This window comes from Neodiprion pinetum, chromosome 3 (assembly GCF_021155775.2).
Source record: "Neodiprion pinetum isolate iyNeoPine1 chromosome 3, iyNeoPine1.2, whole genome shotgun sequence".
Taxonomy (NCBI): Eukaryota; Metazoa; Arthropoda; class Insecta; order Hymenoptera; family Diprionidae; genus Neodiprion; species Neodiprion pinetum.
The window spans coordinates 10,059,793-10,079,301 of NC_060234.1; the positions used below are offsets into that span (position 1 = coordinate 10,059,793).

Here is a 19,509-nt window from a genome sequence, read left to right on the forward strand (position 1 = left end):
AATGATTCATCTGTTCTCAAAGTAGCATCAACTTCAGGATATGTCACACGATTTGCCTTAAATTTACCCTCTTGCGTACATTTGCTACATCCAAAGTATGCGTTATGTCCTTTGGTACCAGTGATGTAGGCTTTCGCAGGTGCATCGCATATGAAGACGTTCAGTTCACATGATATTTTGTGGCCTTCTATTTGTATACCCGACTCACAAACCTTCAAAGCATCCTCGACAAAATATTTCAAGAAGTCGTTACAATCCAGAGGTTTCTCATTGCCATGGTATATGCCAACGACGCAAGGCTGAGTATGAAAAGGTGCTTCAATAGCCGTTAAAATTGGCCAAAACTGGCTTCCAGAGCTTTTCGTTAAAGGTAGACCATCCACATTAATATTGAATTTGATTACTGATGGAAAATCTTTAGGCGCATAATACTTCAAAACAGATTTAGTTAAAGCATTGGCCAAACCAAAATGATAATAGTTACCCGGTGACATACTGGTAGTTTTTATATTTTTTGGTGTTTGCATAAAAGTCCTTGCGTCAGATGGCAAATCATGTCCATATTTCTTCAAAATTTTCAACAAATTGCTCAGATGGTTTTGACTTATTGATGATTCAATAGCCCAATTCTGAATTTCCGTATAGATATCAGAATTATTTTTGTTTCTATGCTGTTCACAATCTTCAGTATTCTTTGTGAAATAACTACTGCTACCGCTAGTATCAGGCTCACCATTGAAGTCTTCGTCTCTAGCTGGACTGCTTTGTTCTGTCTCGAGAAAATTATATTCTGAATACCCTGCCTCTGATGCTTCAACATTAGGATCTGTATTTTCTGAGCTATTGTCATTCAAATTATGCTCACATTTTTCACTATTAGTTTTTGAGCTTACTTTTTTTAGCACTTTTTTCAATTTCTTAGCTTCTTTCAAAATTAATCGTCTTCGCTGCCTTGTAGACAGAATAGTAATCTCCTTTCCAATCTTGGGCATCTTCCGATAATATCATGTGAAAATGATCGAATGCATTGAAATGCTCATCAACCGCATTAGCATAATATCCAGATTTTCGATTCCTTAATTTTTTTCGTGGTTTTCATACAAATTCACTCACTCAACAGAGTCGATTAAACCGACGACTCGGCTTGAATAAGAAAAATATAAACCAATTATCTGATATTATATTTATAGTAACGAATTACCTGATATTATATTTATTAGTAATTAATATTGAAGTCACAAATAAAACACACGACGCGTCTGCATAATATTATGCTTCACTTATAAGAACTTGCAGGTTATATGTTCGAGGTTATGTTTCCACTTTCAGAGATGGCGCAGTAGCAGATACGCAGAAACATAGGAGCCGTAGATCTCGGTATACGAGTACGTTGCGCTTATGCGCACATAAGTTATGTATCCGTGCTGTCTCTTTCAAGGGATGGTACAATCAAAGATACGCTGTAACGTAGATGCGGCAGATTGCGGTTACAGCTTGCGTACGTTATGTTAGTTACGTCACACTTGATTCCTCAAATATGTAAAGTAAATGTTACACTGTTCCATATACGTTATGTACAAACGGTCCGTATGTCTTACATCATTTCTATGGAAAGTATTATCGCATATACACCATAGCATATACTTTACGTAACACGCTGGTGTGGCTGTGATGGATTGTCGTTATATGGAGTTTACGTTTCCGATATGTTAGTTCTACTTTCATTACGTAAAGATTACGTTTACAGTTGAACGTATCAGGATCATCACAATAAAGACGTCACATTCATGTCAAAAGATTAAATTGTTACCTGGGAAACGTCTGCCCTGATGGTGTGACGACATAAATAGCAGCTGCGTAAGCACATTTAGATGCATCGCAGAAGCAGTGTAGGTCCCACCCCGAAAATGAATTAGCTCCAAGCCATCTTGGAATTTTTATTTTCTCTAAATCCAACAGTTCTCTGTGACAGATTGTCCAGGCTTCCTGAATTTCGGGAGGAACAGGATCGTCCCATCCAAGTTTTTTAAGCCAAAGATTTTGAAGTAAGATTTTTCCTCTCGTAACTACAGGACTTAAGTAGCCAATTGGATCGAATAATTTAGAAATTTCCGAGAGAAGAAATCGTTTTGTGATGACTTTTGGCAAAGAAGAAGTTGAAACTTTAAAATTAAAAGCATCTTCAGAAGGTAGCCACCTGAGCCCAAGAGTCGATACGACTTCTTGCTCCTGAAGAACGTTAATAGCAAGGTTTGGCTCAGGAGACTTTACACTTCGCAGAACTTTGACGCGGTTGGAAGCCCACTTACCGACTTCCATGCCAGCAGAAGAAAGTAATTGAACCAATTGCTTACGTGATTCACAGGCACCTTCTACAGTGTCTTCTCCAATGTAAAAGTCATCGGCGTACCTATTTTGACGTAAGGCTTCAGCAGCTTTGGGGTATTGAGACTCTCCGTCGTCAGCAAGCTGGAGCATGCAAGCGTTGGCTTGAAAAGGGGCGCAGCCTTCGCCATATGTGACGGTGTTGAGTCGATAAATTTTGAGATCATCGTTGAATGATGGACGCCAAACTATCCTTTGATAGTCTCGATCCTCTGGATGCACTAAAAATTGACGAAACATTTTAACTACATCGCAAGTGAATACAATTGGAAAAAATGACCATCGCAGAATAATAATGAGGACATCCTCTTGTAATTTTGGCCCAATATGTAAGTAGGAATTTAATGATCTACCATTAGAATAACGTTGTGATCCATTAAACACAACTCGAATTTTCGAGAGCTTAAAAACACAATGATGTGGAATATAACCGGAAATTGGATTTGTTGCCTCATCCTCTGGAACTACCTCCATGTGTCTTAAATCAGAGTATTCCTGCATGAAAGTTGAGTATGCTTCTCCCACCTGTTGGTTCTTTTTGAAGCGTCGAATCTGACGATTGAGACAAGTTTCTGCTACTGCCTTGGAGTCAGGCAAGGTCGGAGCCTCCTTGAATGGAAGCCGAAGAACGAAACGACCTTGTTCGTTCCTCGTATGCGTCTTCTTGAAGTGGTCGTAGCAGGCCTCCTCGTCTGGTGAAAGATGAACAGCAGGAGGAACTTCTTCTAGTTCCCAGAATTTTGTGAGAGCTTGCGAAAGCTCTGATGCCTCTGCACTTGCGGTCACAGTGCGCAGAACCTTGGTGCGTGAGCTGGCCTTCGAAAAAGCTTGTTCAGCTCCGATGACGACCCATCCGAAGATTGTTTCCAGAGCTGCAGGCTGGGTCGGTAGGCCTTTCTTGATGCGATTGCGTAAGATCGCAGCGAAGACTTCGGTGTTGAGGATGCAATCGACACGACCAGGAACATTGAAGGCAGGGTCGGCCAGTTTCAAACCCTTGAGATGATGCCACGTTGCCGTGGAGATGTGCTGATTTGGAGTGGTGCCAGCCACCTTTTTGAGTATCAGCCCGGTAACAGCCAATGAAAAGTCTGGAAACGGATCAGAGTATAAGTAAGCTGTAGCAAGAGCATCAGCCACAGAGGTTGTTTGGTCGCCAACGCCGTAGCAAACGACTGAAGTTTGTTGACGATGAAGTGACAAAGTCTGCACCATGTGCTCGCTGAAAAAGCAGTCTTCTGAGCATGTATCCAGAAGTGCTCGAACTTCCATTCGATGGCCTTGAGGTGACCGGAAGGTGAGGATGCCTGTAGCTAAAAATCCTTTTCTCCTCACAAATGCTGAAGCAGGTGAGGGCATGCATTGGTCCACATGCCCCATGGTGCAGTAAGTCGACGATTGATCCGAAGAATTACCAGCATGTCCGTCCTTGGCAGGCGGTTGAGTACTTTTATTTGGGCGTGAGTTATCCTTCTCCATGGTTGAATAAACTTCATGAAGTTGTGAATGATGCTTGTTGCCACATTTGCGGCATCTACCTTTGACCCAGCACTTTTCTATTGGATGTGAATTTAAACAGTTAGAACACAAGTTGTTTTCCTCAATAAACTGTAACTTGTCTGAGCACGAAAGTGCGAGAAATACTGAGCAATACGTTAGAAAATGTGGACCTTGACAATACGAACAGATAGCAGGAGGTCTATTTTGCTTACCCCTTTTTGTTGAATTATTAAAATACGATACCGTTGATGAAGGTTTTCCATGTTGTTTATACGGCCGTTGCTTCGATGTATCGATGTTGTTCGTATTTGGCGGCTTAGCTGGAGCTTTCTCGAGACTTGAGTGAGCCAACTCCAAAGAACGAATCCGCTCCTTCAGGAAAGTTTCTAACTGTTTGAATGTAGGGAAATTGCCAAGCTTTTCCGTAGAAATATACTTGACCCAATCCAATCGAGTGCGTTCAGAAATCTTGGTAGTGATGAAGAATATAATCACATCGTCCCATTGTTTGACTAATCTACCTAGAGCGGTGAAGCTGATGATGCTTTCTGAAACTGTACTTAGCAATCCGCTAAGGTGTGCAGCTGATTCCTTGCTGGATGAAGGCATGTTGACTAGAGTTTCCATTTGCAGGCGGAATTGTAGAGGTGGATTATCAAATTTTTGGCACAGCGTTTCCCATGCCGTTGTAAAGTTGTCTCCGATCACGCTGATGGTTTGTATCGTACGTCTTGCTTCATCTCCTAAGGAATTCATCAATCGTTGAAGTTTGATAACTGGAGCCATGCTTGCTTCGTTGATCACTAATGCAGTGAATTGCTCCTTGTAAGTTTGCCATTCTTTCTGAACTCCGTTGAAAGTTGGTAGTTTAATTGCTTCATATGAGGTTTGAACCACACTTTGCTGTAGCGTAGCCTGAGGTGCAGTAACCGTAGGTTGTGTAACCGTAGATGCAGGAGGTTTTGTGAACTCCTTGATTTTTCCCAACATAAAAGCCTTCGTGTCAATGTACCAGCTCAAAGCTTCATCCGAAACCCCTTTTGCAAAATAGTCCAACTCCTTGTTGCTGGTTGCAGCTCTCTGTAGAATAAGATCATTGTCCGAAAACATTTTCCAATTTTTCTCCAGTAGATCGAGGCGAACTTCCCATTGATGCTCGTTGAATAAGGCTGATGCTGTTGTATCCTTGATGATGGTGTGTGAAGCCCCAATGGTTTTGTACAAGGTAGCTTGATCTGCTAGAAGAGTGCTTGCTTCCTCTGGAGTCATCTTGATTGTAGTAAGAACTGAATGTGAGGTTATGTTGCTTGACGTAGTCAAGCAGTGCTTGTGTACGTAACCTCTTGTAGCATTTTAAGTGAAACGGAGGTGTTTGTCTCCGTGTGAAGTGAGCGCCTGTGCTGCGTCAAGCTGTCCACGGCAGCCGATGAGGGTTTTGGAGCTCGCTGCGCCGCGCGACGACGTCAGTGGACTCCGGAAGGCAGCGAGCGCTTGGTGCGCCGCGCTGCGATGTCTGCTCCGAAGAGATCGCTCGCTTGATGTTCTGCGGGGCGCCGCCTGCTCCAGCAGGAGCGTCTGCTTGAGAACTGCTCTGCGCCACGGTAGCTGCTGCCGTTGTTGAAGTGCGGCGAGCTACGCCTCGGCGGGAAAAAGCGATGCCGGTACTGACGAAGAGCAGAAAAGTGGAGCTGATGTCAGGTCGCAGCTCGCGGCTGCGGAGCTCCGGCTTCCGCTCTTTGTTGGTGGCTCCGCCGTTGCGCTGCTCGGTGGCCACCGCGACTCTCTCGGCGCCCAAGATGGTGGACTGGGAGCAGCCTAGACGGCGCTTCGGGTCTTGCTCCAAGCGGAAGTCTCGACGGCCGGCGACTTGATGATGACGTTACGGCGTCGGTTTGAGATGATTCAAGATGGAGTCGTACTACTCGTAACGGTTTTTGCAGATACGAGTTAAATGGATTTTTGGCACTTTTGCACACTTCACAGATGCAACTTATTTTTATGATTTTTCAGTTTACACTTGATTTGCAGAAGCTAGACATGAGTGAGTCGTAGCTTAAAAGTTATATTTTTTTTTTTTTATGTAGATTAGGTTAACGAAGGAAATGATGCACTTGAACTTTTCGGAGCACTTTCTCTCTCTCTCTCTCTCACTTCGAGAATTTTGTAAGATAAAGTCTCACTCCGAGATTTTGTGAAATACAGCGTTTTTTACGCACCTGACTGAATCCGGCTCGAAGGACCAAAAAATGTTGCGGCTCTTGCAACTTGAAGAGAAAAAGCTGGATCTTGTGGGTGCGCAAAAAAAAAAAACAGAATCTTGCGGTTGAGGAGAGAGAGATATATATATAAATAAAAGTAAACTCACGTTATTTAACTTTAACTAAACTTGTATATTCTTTCGATAAATATTGTACAAAACGTTCCCTAATCAAAGTTATAAAAATTACTTGTTTCAACAAAAGTGGCGCGGAGCGCGAAGCTGCTGCGGCGACGCCATGAGCGAGAGTTGAGCTTGACTTGAGCGCGTAAGCGTCTAAAATGAGTATCGCGCGCGACTCGCGTAGTACAATTTTAATGCGCGAAAATATGAAATATATAAATCAAGGCAATCGGCCGAAACAGATAGAGAGAGAGATACTAAGGGAGAAAGATACGATTGTTGGGCGCCAGACGCACATGCGTCGAAAATAGATAATTAGAGAAAAAGACAAAGGTAAAGGTAAAGGTAATAGATAAAGGTAAGGTCAGGTTCTACGACGGTTTTGCACAGTTCGCTCAGAGAGAAAAGATAATGGTAGAGGGGCGGAGTCGAATCCAATAGATAAAATAAGAAACAGGTGAAACAGGAATAATGTCAAATATATTAAACAAGAAGCGATAAGTTTAATGACAAGCAAGCAGCTGAAGAGATTGAGATACAATTACGATAAGTGCGATAATTAACAATAGTTACAGCCAGAGAAAGGTTAAGCGAGAGAGTTAACAAGTAACGGAACGTTTTCCGAATAAGCGGGAAATATGCGCAAGCTCGCGATACTAAAGGTAATGATTAACACGGTTTTATGATAGATAGGCAGAACAGAAAAAGATATATTGTACTTAAATTAAGCGGTAAGCAAATAAATCATAAAATATGAGAAGCGATTATAAACACATGCGAAATACAACAATTGTAATAGTTATCACATTACCAGAATGATCAGAAATAGGCAGACAGGGAATTATGAATTACAAGGTAAATTCCAGCGACAGGTCAAGTAGAAAATTAGCATAAAATATAGAGAATAACAGATAATACGTAGTCTCTAGTTTGCGGTAAGTGCGAGAGAAAGAGAGATAATATTCGGTACGATAAAAGGCAATTCAAGATAAGACAAACAATATTCAAGATAATTAATATGCAACGTACGGCAAACCAAATAGACTACGGACAACTACGATCAGCGATATTAGCGAAGAAAATAGTGAAAAAGATGTTATGCGATACGGCACAATACTCCAATGTCAAATGAACGACGAGCGGGACCGCGCAGCGATATAAGATCGCTCCCGCGGTACACTCACTAAGATACGATAATCAACGATAATAGGTAAAGAGACAGATAGAAACTAATCAGAGAAAATATAACAAAATAGCGATGCTCAATAGCTAAGATAAAAATTGATCCTTTAACGGAACGCGCTGCTAGACAGCGATATTAGACATTTAAATATTCCAGCAGAGAAAGATAATAAAATAAACAATAGTCACTACAATGCGTAAGTAATAGTCAGCTAGTCGCGAAGTTGCTTGCAATAAGACAGAGAAAGGGACAAGATAAGAGATAAGAGAGAATAAGGTACGAGCCCAGGTGGCTCAAGCAGACCAACTGCAAGATAAAGAGAAAAGATACGAGCCCAATTGGCTCAAGCAGACCAACTGCAAGGTAAAGAGAGAAAGAGATAAAGGTAAAGGTACGATGTATTGCAAGTAATCTCGTGGCTTCACAAAATAGAAAAGGAACCTCACGTAAAAGAAGATATAACAGGTGCGAGAGAATGCGATAAGGTAGCGATAAGACACAGAAGATTACGATAGCACGTCGGTATGATACGAGAACTGAACGTAGAGTGACGAGATGAGCGATGATCCTGATTTTCGTCGAGCTGCTGTCACGTGATTCTTCCTCAAATTTGCGGTATTTTAATTGGACCAGCAGGTCGCGTAGGCCTGGTCCATGGGTAGGTGGCGATAATCCCTCGCCGCTCGTTTTTCTTTTCCCTCGACGACAGGTATCGGGGTATCGGGACGTCGGAAGGTGGTTAGAGATGTTTTCCTTCAGCTGTGCGGTATCGTTGGTGAGAGGGGAGGTCGTACTGCTCATGTGTTGCGATATTGAGGTGTGCGGCAATGTTACGTCACCGGTCTCCTGGACTTGCGACAGACTGTAACTCACTCCTTGCTTTACTGGTACTCCCCGTTGTAGCTATTTCGTCGGCGCTGCATCCCGGCCCTCGCTCATTGAAGCCCTCATGCCGGAACGATCTGGTGGTGATGGCCCTCAACCCGGATCCCCACACTAGATCCACCAGATCCACGTGGTCAGCATATCATTAGCCTATTCCACGCTGCAGTCCTTCGATAAGACGGTTCGTGAAGAGAAAACCGTCTTCTATTGGATAGTCAACGACTTAGTAGATGTTAGGGTCGGTTCAGCTCCAGGCTGATAAGTATCGTCGACGGGAGGCTTTGTTGTGTTTTTGACGCACAGCCCTGTACGCCGCCTGACGATGCATCCGAGCGGTAGAAGCATTCGTTCGTGGTTCGGCTCCTGGCCGATAAGTCTCAAATAGTTGGAGGTGCTGTTTGTGCATCACGCACGACCCTGTTCGACAACTAGATAGGCATCCATCGGGAGTGGTTTCAGCGGTATTCGTTCGTCTGTAGTCGGTTGTGGTCGATGTTGAGATGGTACGTGACCCCTGTCAGGCAGTGTCCTTGTATCTTGACGCGAAGGTCTCGCGGATGGTTCTCGAAGATCATTACAGAATTAGAAAATAGCATTCAATTAGCTTAGTAAAGAGAAATCAACTTAAAGATAATTAGTCGTTCATTTTTGGAGTATTGGCCTCAGACGTGCTTTCGTTATTTTTAGCGATATCTGCACCTAGGGGAATGCGATAATTAAACAAAGTGACGGGGTACGAAATACCACGTCACAACGCATAAGCATGATTTGGTCGCCATTTTGAATTTACACTCCCAGTGACCCCCCCGCGACAGCTGTGAGAAAAAAAATTTTGTACAAATTATTTACGAATCAACCGGGGAATTCCGATATCAATTCTGACGATGACCCAAGAAATTAAAAGGTTGATCGAAAAAGAAATCCGAAAAAATTGAATTTTCATTTCTTTGAATGAAAAAAGGCGTTTTCCCGAAAACTTTCTCAGGAACTTTCGACTCCAATTTTGACAAGGATTTGCCCTGTCAAGTATTTGGTGTGAATCACGAATCACCCTGCATAGGAAGTGCAGATTTGGCAGGATTCTTGTAAACGATATCTATAATTGCATAACAGTAATTTGCAGTATAAAACACTCACCATTGCAACGAACGATTCGTTCGTCGGCGCGTCAAATTTAATCTTTTTTCGGTTCAGCCGTGCGACGTAACTTATTCATTGTTGCACTTACAAGATTATTGTTGTTTGTAACAAATATATGTATACACACTGGCCGCGTGAAAATTTGCACGTGATTGGAACTCATGACATGGCAAATTACCAAAACACTTGCGTTTGCTTCGTTCGCCGCGAAAAGTGGATGTAGACGGTACGCGAGGAAACGCAGAAGTGACGGCCGCGCGGATAGTGGGAACAGTGGCGTGTGAGGAATAGTACTTGGAATCCGAAGAAGTTGATTCCTTCGAGAGTTCTAAATTTCTGTGAAATCTTATAGGATTGTGCCGGACTTTGATGTACAGCAGTAACACATACCCTGACTTTTCGTAGGTCGTATACGATGCAGAAACCAACCCAAAACTCGCTAGCGTATCCGTGGCGTATACCATCTACGAGAAGTCACGGCATGTAGTTTTATAACGATTTCCACCTAATGAGTAACTTTCAGGTAGTTCGTCTAATGTAAAAAAAAATTTTGGTAGCATCATTTAGAACTAGGCGTCATTGACAAATAAATCGAAGTAAATAAAGTATGAAATCCTAATTTGTTGAGAATTAAAAACAGAAAAAATTGGCAAGCAAATTCTTCATCAGAATTTTAACAAGGATCGGCCCTGTAAAATATTTGCCACGAATCTTGAACCGTTATATGCAGTAATTGTATGTGTGTACGTACAATGACATAGATTTTTGCGGGATGTATTTCTAGTATTGTTAAACACATCCGGTTCAGAAACAATTTCGCGTATGTATTAGGGTAATCTTCAAAACAGGCTCGGACGATTATCAACCGCCCCCCCCCCCCAAATTTGCTATCAATAAATAAATAATGGTCTGTTCAAGAGCACAATTTTTTTTCTCAACCCGAAACCCTCACGCTTATACTTGCGTGTTTCCTGCAATTTCGGTATTTATTTTACTGCCGCATCTAATCTTTCGGTCAATAATCTGTAAGTATGACAATTTTGCGGACATCAATGCTACTATCAAATGAGAATATCCGGAGCGTATATGGGGCATTCTATGTTAATTATTCGCCATTTATATTCGCCTTTTCGACGAACAGGAATTGAGGGATAGGTATTTTCGTTTTTGTTAATGATTTTATATCAAATCGATGAAAAAAGGTAGATTTAAGTGATGCGTACTCGATGTAGAATGCCCCAAAACCCTTCAATAAAATGAAAAAGAATAATTTCCTTTGCGGAACTACGACTCAAAACGAGAAAAGAAACAATATGTTATTTTAATATCGGGTTTTGGAAAAGCCATGAGCATATAAAAAAAAATTGTCCGATATTTTGATAAATTTATGGTGTTTGGATGGGTTGAGACAAACATCTAAAATATTTCGGAAAGACTGCTTTTGGCAGGTACAAGAAAGTGTAAAATTTTCAATAGAATCAAAATTGGTCGGGGTCACGGGTTGGTCGGTTTCGCATGGAATGCCCCGTTCGCGTATAGTCGGGCTACGTGCGATTACGAATAGTTACCGCGATTGTGAACTGATGTTACCATTTCCCAACGATGCTTCATAATATGCACGAATTTCAAAATCTAACGGTTATTCTGAGTGAGTTGTACATTTTTTCGTATCCACCTAAAAGTCTATGCTCTCGTCGGCACTGCAGATTGTTGCTTCAGCAGAAACATGTGGTGTTACCATCTGGTACCGCTTCGGTCGACTACAGCGCTTCTGGAGGTTCAACGTTGAACTAAATTACAGACTGCTCGTGCATCAGAACGGGCTCCTGTCACCTGAAAATCGCCCGCACAAATCGTGCCATATTTACAGAAAACTGACTGGTGCTATAGGTTTTCCCGAATTACGTGTGTGTTTTTGTACGTCGGTATCTCCCTGGCAAAAGTGAAAGAAATTCTGATATCGTACAAGAGGTGAATATTCAACAAGTCGCTAGCCCGATCGGCCATGTTTGACGCGACGTGATTTTATTGAGTTCATCATTATTTTTATTAGACGGTATCAGTGATCTGCGATAGTAGTGACTGAGATACAGGCGTACAATTTTATTCAAGCTATCTTTTAAAAATTTTCCCAGTCAGATTCATACCCCCGTTTTATCAGGATTTGTGCGGGCGATTTCCGCTTCTGACGTCACGAAATATATCGCGTGACTAAAGGTAAAAGGGCGCATGCCAATCTATGTGCCCTTTTACCTTTGCAAAAGTAAAAGGGCGTATAATTTTTTTTTTTATTGCCAATCAAGTGGTTGATATATTCTAAGCTTAAAATCAAAAAAAAAAATTCCAAAGGTGAAAGGGCGTATGTCTTTAATTATACGCCCTTTCACCTTTAAGAATTCGAAATTTTGGCAATCTAAAGGTAAAAGGGCGTATAATTTTTTTTTTTTGACAGTCAAAATATGAAAAAAAAAAAAAAAAAAAAGCAAAACTTTCTGTGGTCGTGAGAGCGTACGCCTTTAACTGTACACTTTTTCAAAGTTAAAACCGAAAATATATTCAAAAAACGTTAAAGTACGCGTGATTGTTCTAATGTTTTTTATTTCAAAAATAGTTGTAGAACTTAAAAACATGAAAAATTATTATATAAATTATAATGTTAAATTAAAAAAAAGGAAACAGCGTGTTCATTCAGGTGCAATTCCCACACCCTCTGGCTCCGTATCGACTACACCTTTTCCTGAAACACAAAAAAAACTTGTAAAATATTATATTATAAGAATATTAAAAAAGATTCAAATTGAGAGATAAATGTACAATTTGCATGGATTGAATCTTTTTTTTTTTTAAGAGATAGACAAAATGTGTATAAATTTCAATACCATGAGCTAATTGTCGATAGAAACGGTGATATTTTCTAGGAATGGTTCCTGATGAACAAAAGTATTGCAGATCATCATATTTGACTGTTGATATTGCTAATTTTTTATCGTAAAGGTTTTCGAGATCAATATGTCTTTTGAAAGATCTGTTCAAAATCACAGTTTTGAAAGATTCCCAGTACTCTTTTTTAATTAGTACTGATCTGAAATTAAATCAAAAAATTTATGAGAATAAAAATGTTTGGAAAAATCAAAGTACCCAAATCAACTGGTCTTTGATGCATTGCACTATAAGTCATGTAGTTCAAAACAAGTTAGTAAAAAATATACGTAGTACCGAGTACTTTTACGCGTAATCTGGAACCATTTTGCAGATTTCCACCCAATTTTAGAGTTGTCGCTGAAACGTATATTGGATGGAAAGAACTGAAAAAAGATTATTTCGAAGAGGAAATAAGTAAAAGGAAATGAAATATAGCTAATTTTTTTTGCATGCAATAACTATGAGATCATAAGCATATATCACTAACGACTGAAAAAGTCAGAAATAGCATAGGATTGATTGGATTCTTACCACGTCTTTCAAGTTTTTATAGTAAATAAATTTATCGTGTGACATTTCATATACGTGGTACTGTTTACCAGTTGTTTTGGCTTGTCGGATCACTTTAACCCAATCGATAGGCGCATAGATCGGAGTACCACGTGCCGCGCGTTCAATGACTGAGTGCATTGTATCGCACTCCATGTAGGTATGTCCAGTCTCCAAAAACTTTAAATTAATTTCTTGGAGATTCGGATGTTCATGAATCGTTACACCTAACATGGCGACAACGATCGAATTTTTATTTTGCCCTGAAAGTTAATTAAATTATTTTCATTAAGTTTAGTAAAGTTAATTTAATTTTTTAATTAAATCATTTAATTGATTTACCAGCACAATTATCGGCATACAAGTTCAATACTTTCACTTCAGCAGGAACTTCTTCTCTGATAAATTTGGCTAAGCAAGTAGAGATTTCTTGCGAACCTTTGTTCCCATCATACTCCGGCCAAATATAGCAATATCCTTAAATAAAATTTTCATATTCACATTAATACACGAATAAAAAGCTCGTCAAGCTGAGTTCGACTATAGCAAAATTGTCCAAAAAATGCGTCATGACGACAGATTCCTATGAAATTTACTAAGAAGATTAGGTCGAGCTGCGAAAATCTATAAGAAACCTAAATCATTTTGGAGTTAGAAAAAAAATTTTTTGAGCCAAAAATTTGCTTTCTGTCAACTTACCATTATTTTTACCGACGTCAAAAATAGTAAAATTATGGGAGGCTAATTTACGACGGTAGAACAGATCCTTGGTTTTAAAAAACGGAGAATACAGAGTAGCCTCTAAGTCAAAAACAGCTGTAACAACAGTAGTTGACTTTTTTGCTGTCTGCGTATCAAGGTTCTTTTGATCTCGAGCTGCGTCCTTCCTTCGAATATGCAGATCATATTTATTTTGTTGTTCTGCTTTTTCTTCATCTGTCAAATAATAAAAACGAGCACACCAACACTGGTCTTTACGCGGTTGATGAAAACCGATGTTCAACTCCTCTAGTTGTTTGTAGTAGGTTGCGTCAGATACTTGGCGAAATCCATTCTCAATGGCATAAGAAATATATAATTCGTACACTGATCTTTTAGAAGTGAAACCTTCGAGATATATCTTCGAACTATCTCTTCGACACCAGTGTGCCGGTACCTTCGGCAACAAGGATAGATGATGACGTATGTTATGAATATCATTGTCAGACAATTTATTTGTTGGTTCATTTTCACCTCGACGGTCTGGCGATAAAGATCCTGTAGCACTGCGTTTCTCCTTAGACATCATAACTCGAATTTTTTTGTCGGAAATGTTCAAGGTTTTTAAAAAAAAACTTTTACATACTATTATGTATGCATTGTCGACTTTGAATCTGTATATTATTTTGTTCCTGAAAAAAATAAAATAAAATTAATGATCCTTACATTGGAAAAAAAATGATTTGAGAATTTTAATTCACTTACTTGCGTCTAGGGTTAGTTTCATCGGTTTCTATGATCAGTAATTTTCCTATCAACTCACGTTGTCGATTAACATCACCTAGCTTCCAAAATTCTTCAAAAATCACTTTTCGCATATCTTCACTCACGCTGAATTCGCAGTTCATTCTGCACTGGCATGACGAACGCATTCTCTTAGCTGGTTGTATTTTTCCCGAGGCTGTAGTGTATTCAAGCCCAAGATTGCGAGTCGCTTTACGCTTACTCCTCACCCATTCATGAGGCTTAGGTCTCTTTCGACGAGTCCTTTTTTCAGCTCCAATATTGTCAGCTTCATCAGCAGATAAGACATGATTATTTTGAGAGTTGACGTCAGATTCTTGAGAACTAGATGTAGTTGGGTCGTCAATATTGATCTCATCTTCATCAGTAGATGAAGAATCATCGTTTTGAGAATTGACGCTAGATTCTTGAGAAATAGAAGTATCTGGGTCGTCAATACTGATATCTTCCTCAGCAGATGACAAATCATCGATTTCAGAATTGGCTCTAGATACTCGAGAAGCAGATGTAGTTGGATGATCAATATTGATCTCATCTGGTCGCTGAACAGATGTAGGAGGTGAGGTAGCTTCCTGAGTCTCATCATCATCATCATCATCGGTTTCAGGAATGATATTATTCAATTGACTGTTCAAATTTTGAGAGGAAAGTGATGAGCTGGCGTCATCAATTTTTTCACTCGAATCTTTTAAACTTAATCCAGATGTATGACGGCTTAACACTTCATCGTAGCTACTAAAGCTGTCAAACATATCCGGACTTTGCTTATAATTTTTTTCATCGTCACTAGATGAAATATCGTTAAAATATTTTTTTTTAATTGTTTCGGTACTAGACTTATTCATTATTATTTATTTACACCACCAATAATGTCACTGATTTGAAACAATTTCATTAACCTTTAAATAACGCCACAAATTTCGAATAATGTCACTAATTTTAAACAATTATACTATAAAAATAAATGATAATTATTATTTTGTTGCTAATAAATATATAAATAATGAAGACAAAATTTAATTATTGCAATAGTTGATAAATCGATTTAACACAAATTATTTGACATGTTTTGAAAAATATTGCAACTGGACTCGGGATCAAGACGTAACAGCTGTTCGGAGCAGCACCAGTAGCAGTATTCAATATGGCGCCTAGGCGGGAAATTTCAAAATATTTGAATATCATCTAACATTGTTTTATTGATTACTTGATTTTTAAGTAATCTGTTTTTTGTTAATTACTTTTTCCGTTGCCTATAAAAAAAACTTTATGTATTAAACTGTTGAATATTACAGTCTAACACACTGAAAAAAAAATTACTTCTACCTAGAATACTAAATTTTTTACGCGAGTTTTCTAGATTTAAAAAAATTGGTTTTCTTAACCTTAGAATACCACGTTTTATTATAAGGCTAGTTTTTTGACAGTCAGAAAACTATATTCTTATAGTTAAAAAACTTCCATATTCTAATCCCAAGAATCATTTTTTTATTATTTTTATCATTTTTTTATCCATAAGGAAAAATGTCTTAGGTATAAAAAAAATTTTTTTTTAGTGCATGTTTCGTGAAACTATTTTTCAACATTTAGTATCAAAATGAGAATTTTTCTTTATGCGCCCTTTTACTTTTAAGTATTATTTTTCCAAAAGGTGAAAGGGCGTATGTCTTGAGATACGCCCTTTTAGCATTAGGATGCCAAAAAAATTTTTTTTACAGATCTTTGCGTTTCAGACGATTTTGAACCGATTGGCAAAAAAAAATTTTTTTGTACGCCCTTTCAGCATAAATCCCTACTAACATGTAGGGATATGCCCTTTTACCTTTAGGCACGCGATATATAGGACATGCCAGGTTAGCAGCACCTCGAGATTGCATACGATAAATTATGCTTCAATTTGATAAATGTCATAATAACTTTGTTGCGAAGATGCATACTTTCGGACTAGTACTTAGGAAAGCCGATTTTAAAAATATCAAGGATGGTATTAAATATCAAAGTTCACAATGCCGGTTAATGAATTGAGTTCCTTCTCAGTTTTCATTACATCACAAAGATCAATCAGCAAATCAACACTTCTAATTTGAATACCAATATCAATAAATTTTTGTTTAGTCGTTTCAACATTTTCCACTGACAAAATTGCCACAACAGATCTATTATCATTTTCTTCTGCAGTGATAAGACTCGTTGCAGTGTGATCCAAAGGATCTGAATTTTTTTGACCATCAAAATCACAAGCCGACTGAGTAGTAGTTGAACTTGTTGATGAACCCAGTTTTTTATTATTAGTAGCTTCATTGCCTGAAATGATGGTATTTTTGTTTTTATCTCTGTTAATTCTTCTTCTCTCTCTGTCATTATTTATTTTGTTACTGGATCCTGGTTTTATATCATTACAAGGCAGATTACAAGAAGTCACTGCGTTTTTTTTTAAGCATCTTTTGCCTTTTGACCCAGAGTCAGCGTAGAAAACAAATTTTCTTAGTTAAATTCAGAATAAAAAAAAAAAGAGCTAAAAAATAAATATAATTACCTGGTGAGAAATAATCCGATTTTTCAAAGTGCAAGGAACAAACTTGCATATTTTCTGTAATATTTTTTCCTATTTTTAACACTTTTTGCCACATTTTTCGACAGTCAATTTTCTCATCCACTCCGAAAGCATTAGTAATTTTCACAAAATTTTCATTTTGTTTTGGAAAATAATGAAATCTCACATCTAAATTCCTGCAAGCTTTACTGCTACACCCGTATACATTTCAAAATGTTTCACTTTTGTTTTGTTTTGGAGAAAATCGAACGCCCAACAAATCCTCGACGCATTCCATCATTGAATAATATTTATTTTATTAAAAAAATTTTTCAAAAAATAGATTTAATTGCAAAAACAATATTTATTTTATACAACAGCTTAAACAGTGAGAAAATACCCTTATGCCAGCTGACCCGGTTTGAGTAGTTTCAATTTGAGCCACCAGATGGCAATACCAGTACTTACCATTTACCAATTGAATTAATAGTCATTTTCTGCTCTTCCAAGGTCGACCGTCAGGCTATCTCTGTGGTTTCTGTAGATTGCATATGGCAACACACTGTTCTCTCTCTTCGCTTTTTTGTAGATCGCATTTCGTTTATTCATCCGTTCTTTAAGATGGTCAGAGAGCCACGGCGAAGGTGGCCTCGCGACCTTGAAAATCCAAAGGGGTGCATGAATATCGACAGAAGAATTAACTGAGTTTGTAAGCGAAGTTTCGTAAGTGTCTATATCTGCAGCTGAGGTATCGGAACGGCTAATGTCAATTTGATTTGTACAATGAAGCGATGTTGGCGAGTTTATATACGATTGGTCATCAAATCGGGACAGATAGCGTATCATAATTGATTGCGGCCGAGTTTCAAAACAATCAGACACATATGATAATACAAGTAAGTCATGACTATTGACAAACGGAGCATCAGACTCACTAAAAGAAACAATCTTGTCAGGATTATCAACAATAAATTATGGGTCATTCCATGTCAATTCAACGACGTTGCGAGGGTGACCCTCTCAGATTTTTATGATTTTTTAATATATTTTTATGATTTTTTAATATGTTTTCATTCATATAGAAAGAAGTCCTCAGCTACATTTTTAGCTCTTTATCTCTTCCCATTCCGGAGTTGTCGATTTCTGAAGAAATTAACGAAAAAAATTCATGTTTCTGACAACAATTGAAAAAACTCTATCTTTATTTATAAGATAGGATCCCCATGGGCAAACGATCTAATGTTGTGTATAAAATACCTTGCAATAATTGCAACCAAGTTTATATCGGACAAACTGGCCGCCATCTAAACACCAGAATCGAAGAACATCAACGCAATGTACATGAGATTGAAGAACGTCACATTGCTCTGACAAAACATGTAACCAATAAACAACATACTTTTAGCTACGACAATACAAACATCCTCTGTGAAGAACCTAATTATTATAAAAGGCTATTATTAGAAATGTGCAATATTGTAGGACACACTAATTCCGTTCACCTTAGACAATATGTTGAACATCTAAGTAATATTTACAAACCGCTAATCTCCGCCTACTCACCACATATTGTTTAACCTTAACTAGACACATAAAATTATTGTCCCCATGGCACAGTTTTTTTACATAATTTTTTTGTTTTTTGTATATATGTTTATATTTGGTTCACCTTCACTCTGGATCATATTTGTTTTTCCCATCAGTCGTTATTCACCAGTTGACCCGATCGGTTCAACAAAAAATTTTTGTTGGACTTGGAGAACATAGTTATAAAGATCCCAGCTCCACTTTCTTGGACATTGTGTAAACTAATTTTACTGCTAAAAAAACCTTCTTTGAAACCTTTTAATACGTTGACATATAGACTGTGAAGATACATAGTTTTTTAATCTTTTTAATTAATGACCTCCAACTTGTAACTCCTACACGTTAAACAACCAGGGAAACCGACAATGACTACCGTTACTCAAAGAACATTGTCTCCACAAATCGTAATTTATGAATTCGACTGTATCTTAGTCTGCTTACTATAAGAAGGTAAATAACTCTCCAAGTCTATTTTTTTTTCAAATAATCAAAATGTACTCACTAACCTATAATATATAATAGCCCCAAGAGTATTACATCTACAGTATTTAATGTCTGCTTGTACTTTTCTTATAAAAAATTTATGTTGTTCTTGACAGTTGAATAAATAAATCGTTCTGAGGAGGGCCCATATCCGGGCCGAAACGTTAACAGAAAATACGTTTACACAATTGACCGATCACCAAGATTCAATAATAGATTATATACGAGGTCGAGAATTCCTACCCTTCATATTGAAATAACTTTATCAAATACAAAAATTTTTAAGTATTTTATGGTGCTCTTTCTGAAAAAAAATACGGAAATTGAAAAAATATTTTATCGATGTTTTTTTGGCCATTTTTGATCGAAAAATTGGATTTTCGTTCAATGGGACACTTGATTTTACCCAAAAAAGTTACCAAATCTTACGTTGAAACACAAAATTTTTGAGCCATAATA

The 19,509-nt window shown here is 38.3% G+C and overlaps 1 protein-coding gene across 1 annotated transcript; it reads right to left on the reverse strand.

Moving 5' to 3' along the window:
* Positions 1 to 1,806: 1,806 nt before the first annotated feature.
* Positions 1,807 to 5,154, reverse strand: LOC124214316 (uncharacterized). Its single transcript, XM_046616569.1, has one exon. It carries the CDS (start codon positions 5,152 to 5,154, stop codon positions 1,807 to 1,809), a length of 3,348 nt encoding a protein of 1,115 aa, XP_046472525.1.
* Between the last annotated feature and the right edge of the window lie 14,355 nt (positions 5,155 to 19,509).

Bases quoted from the DNA above. Each gene is read 5' to 3' on its own strand.
- LOC124214316 (XM_046616569.1), bottom strand. From the start codon at position 5,154: ATGACTCCAGAGGAAGCAAGCACTCTTCTAGCAGATCAAGCTACCTTG.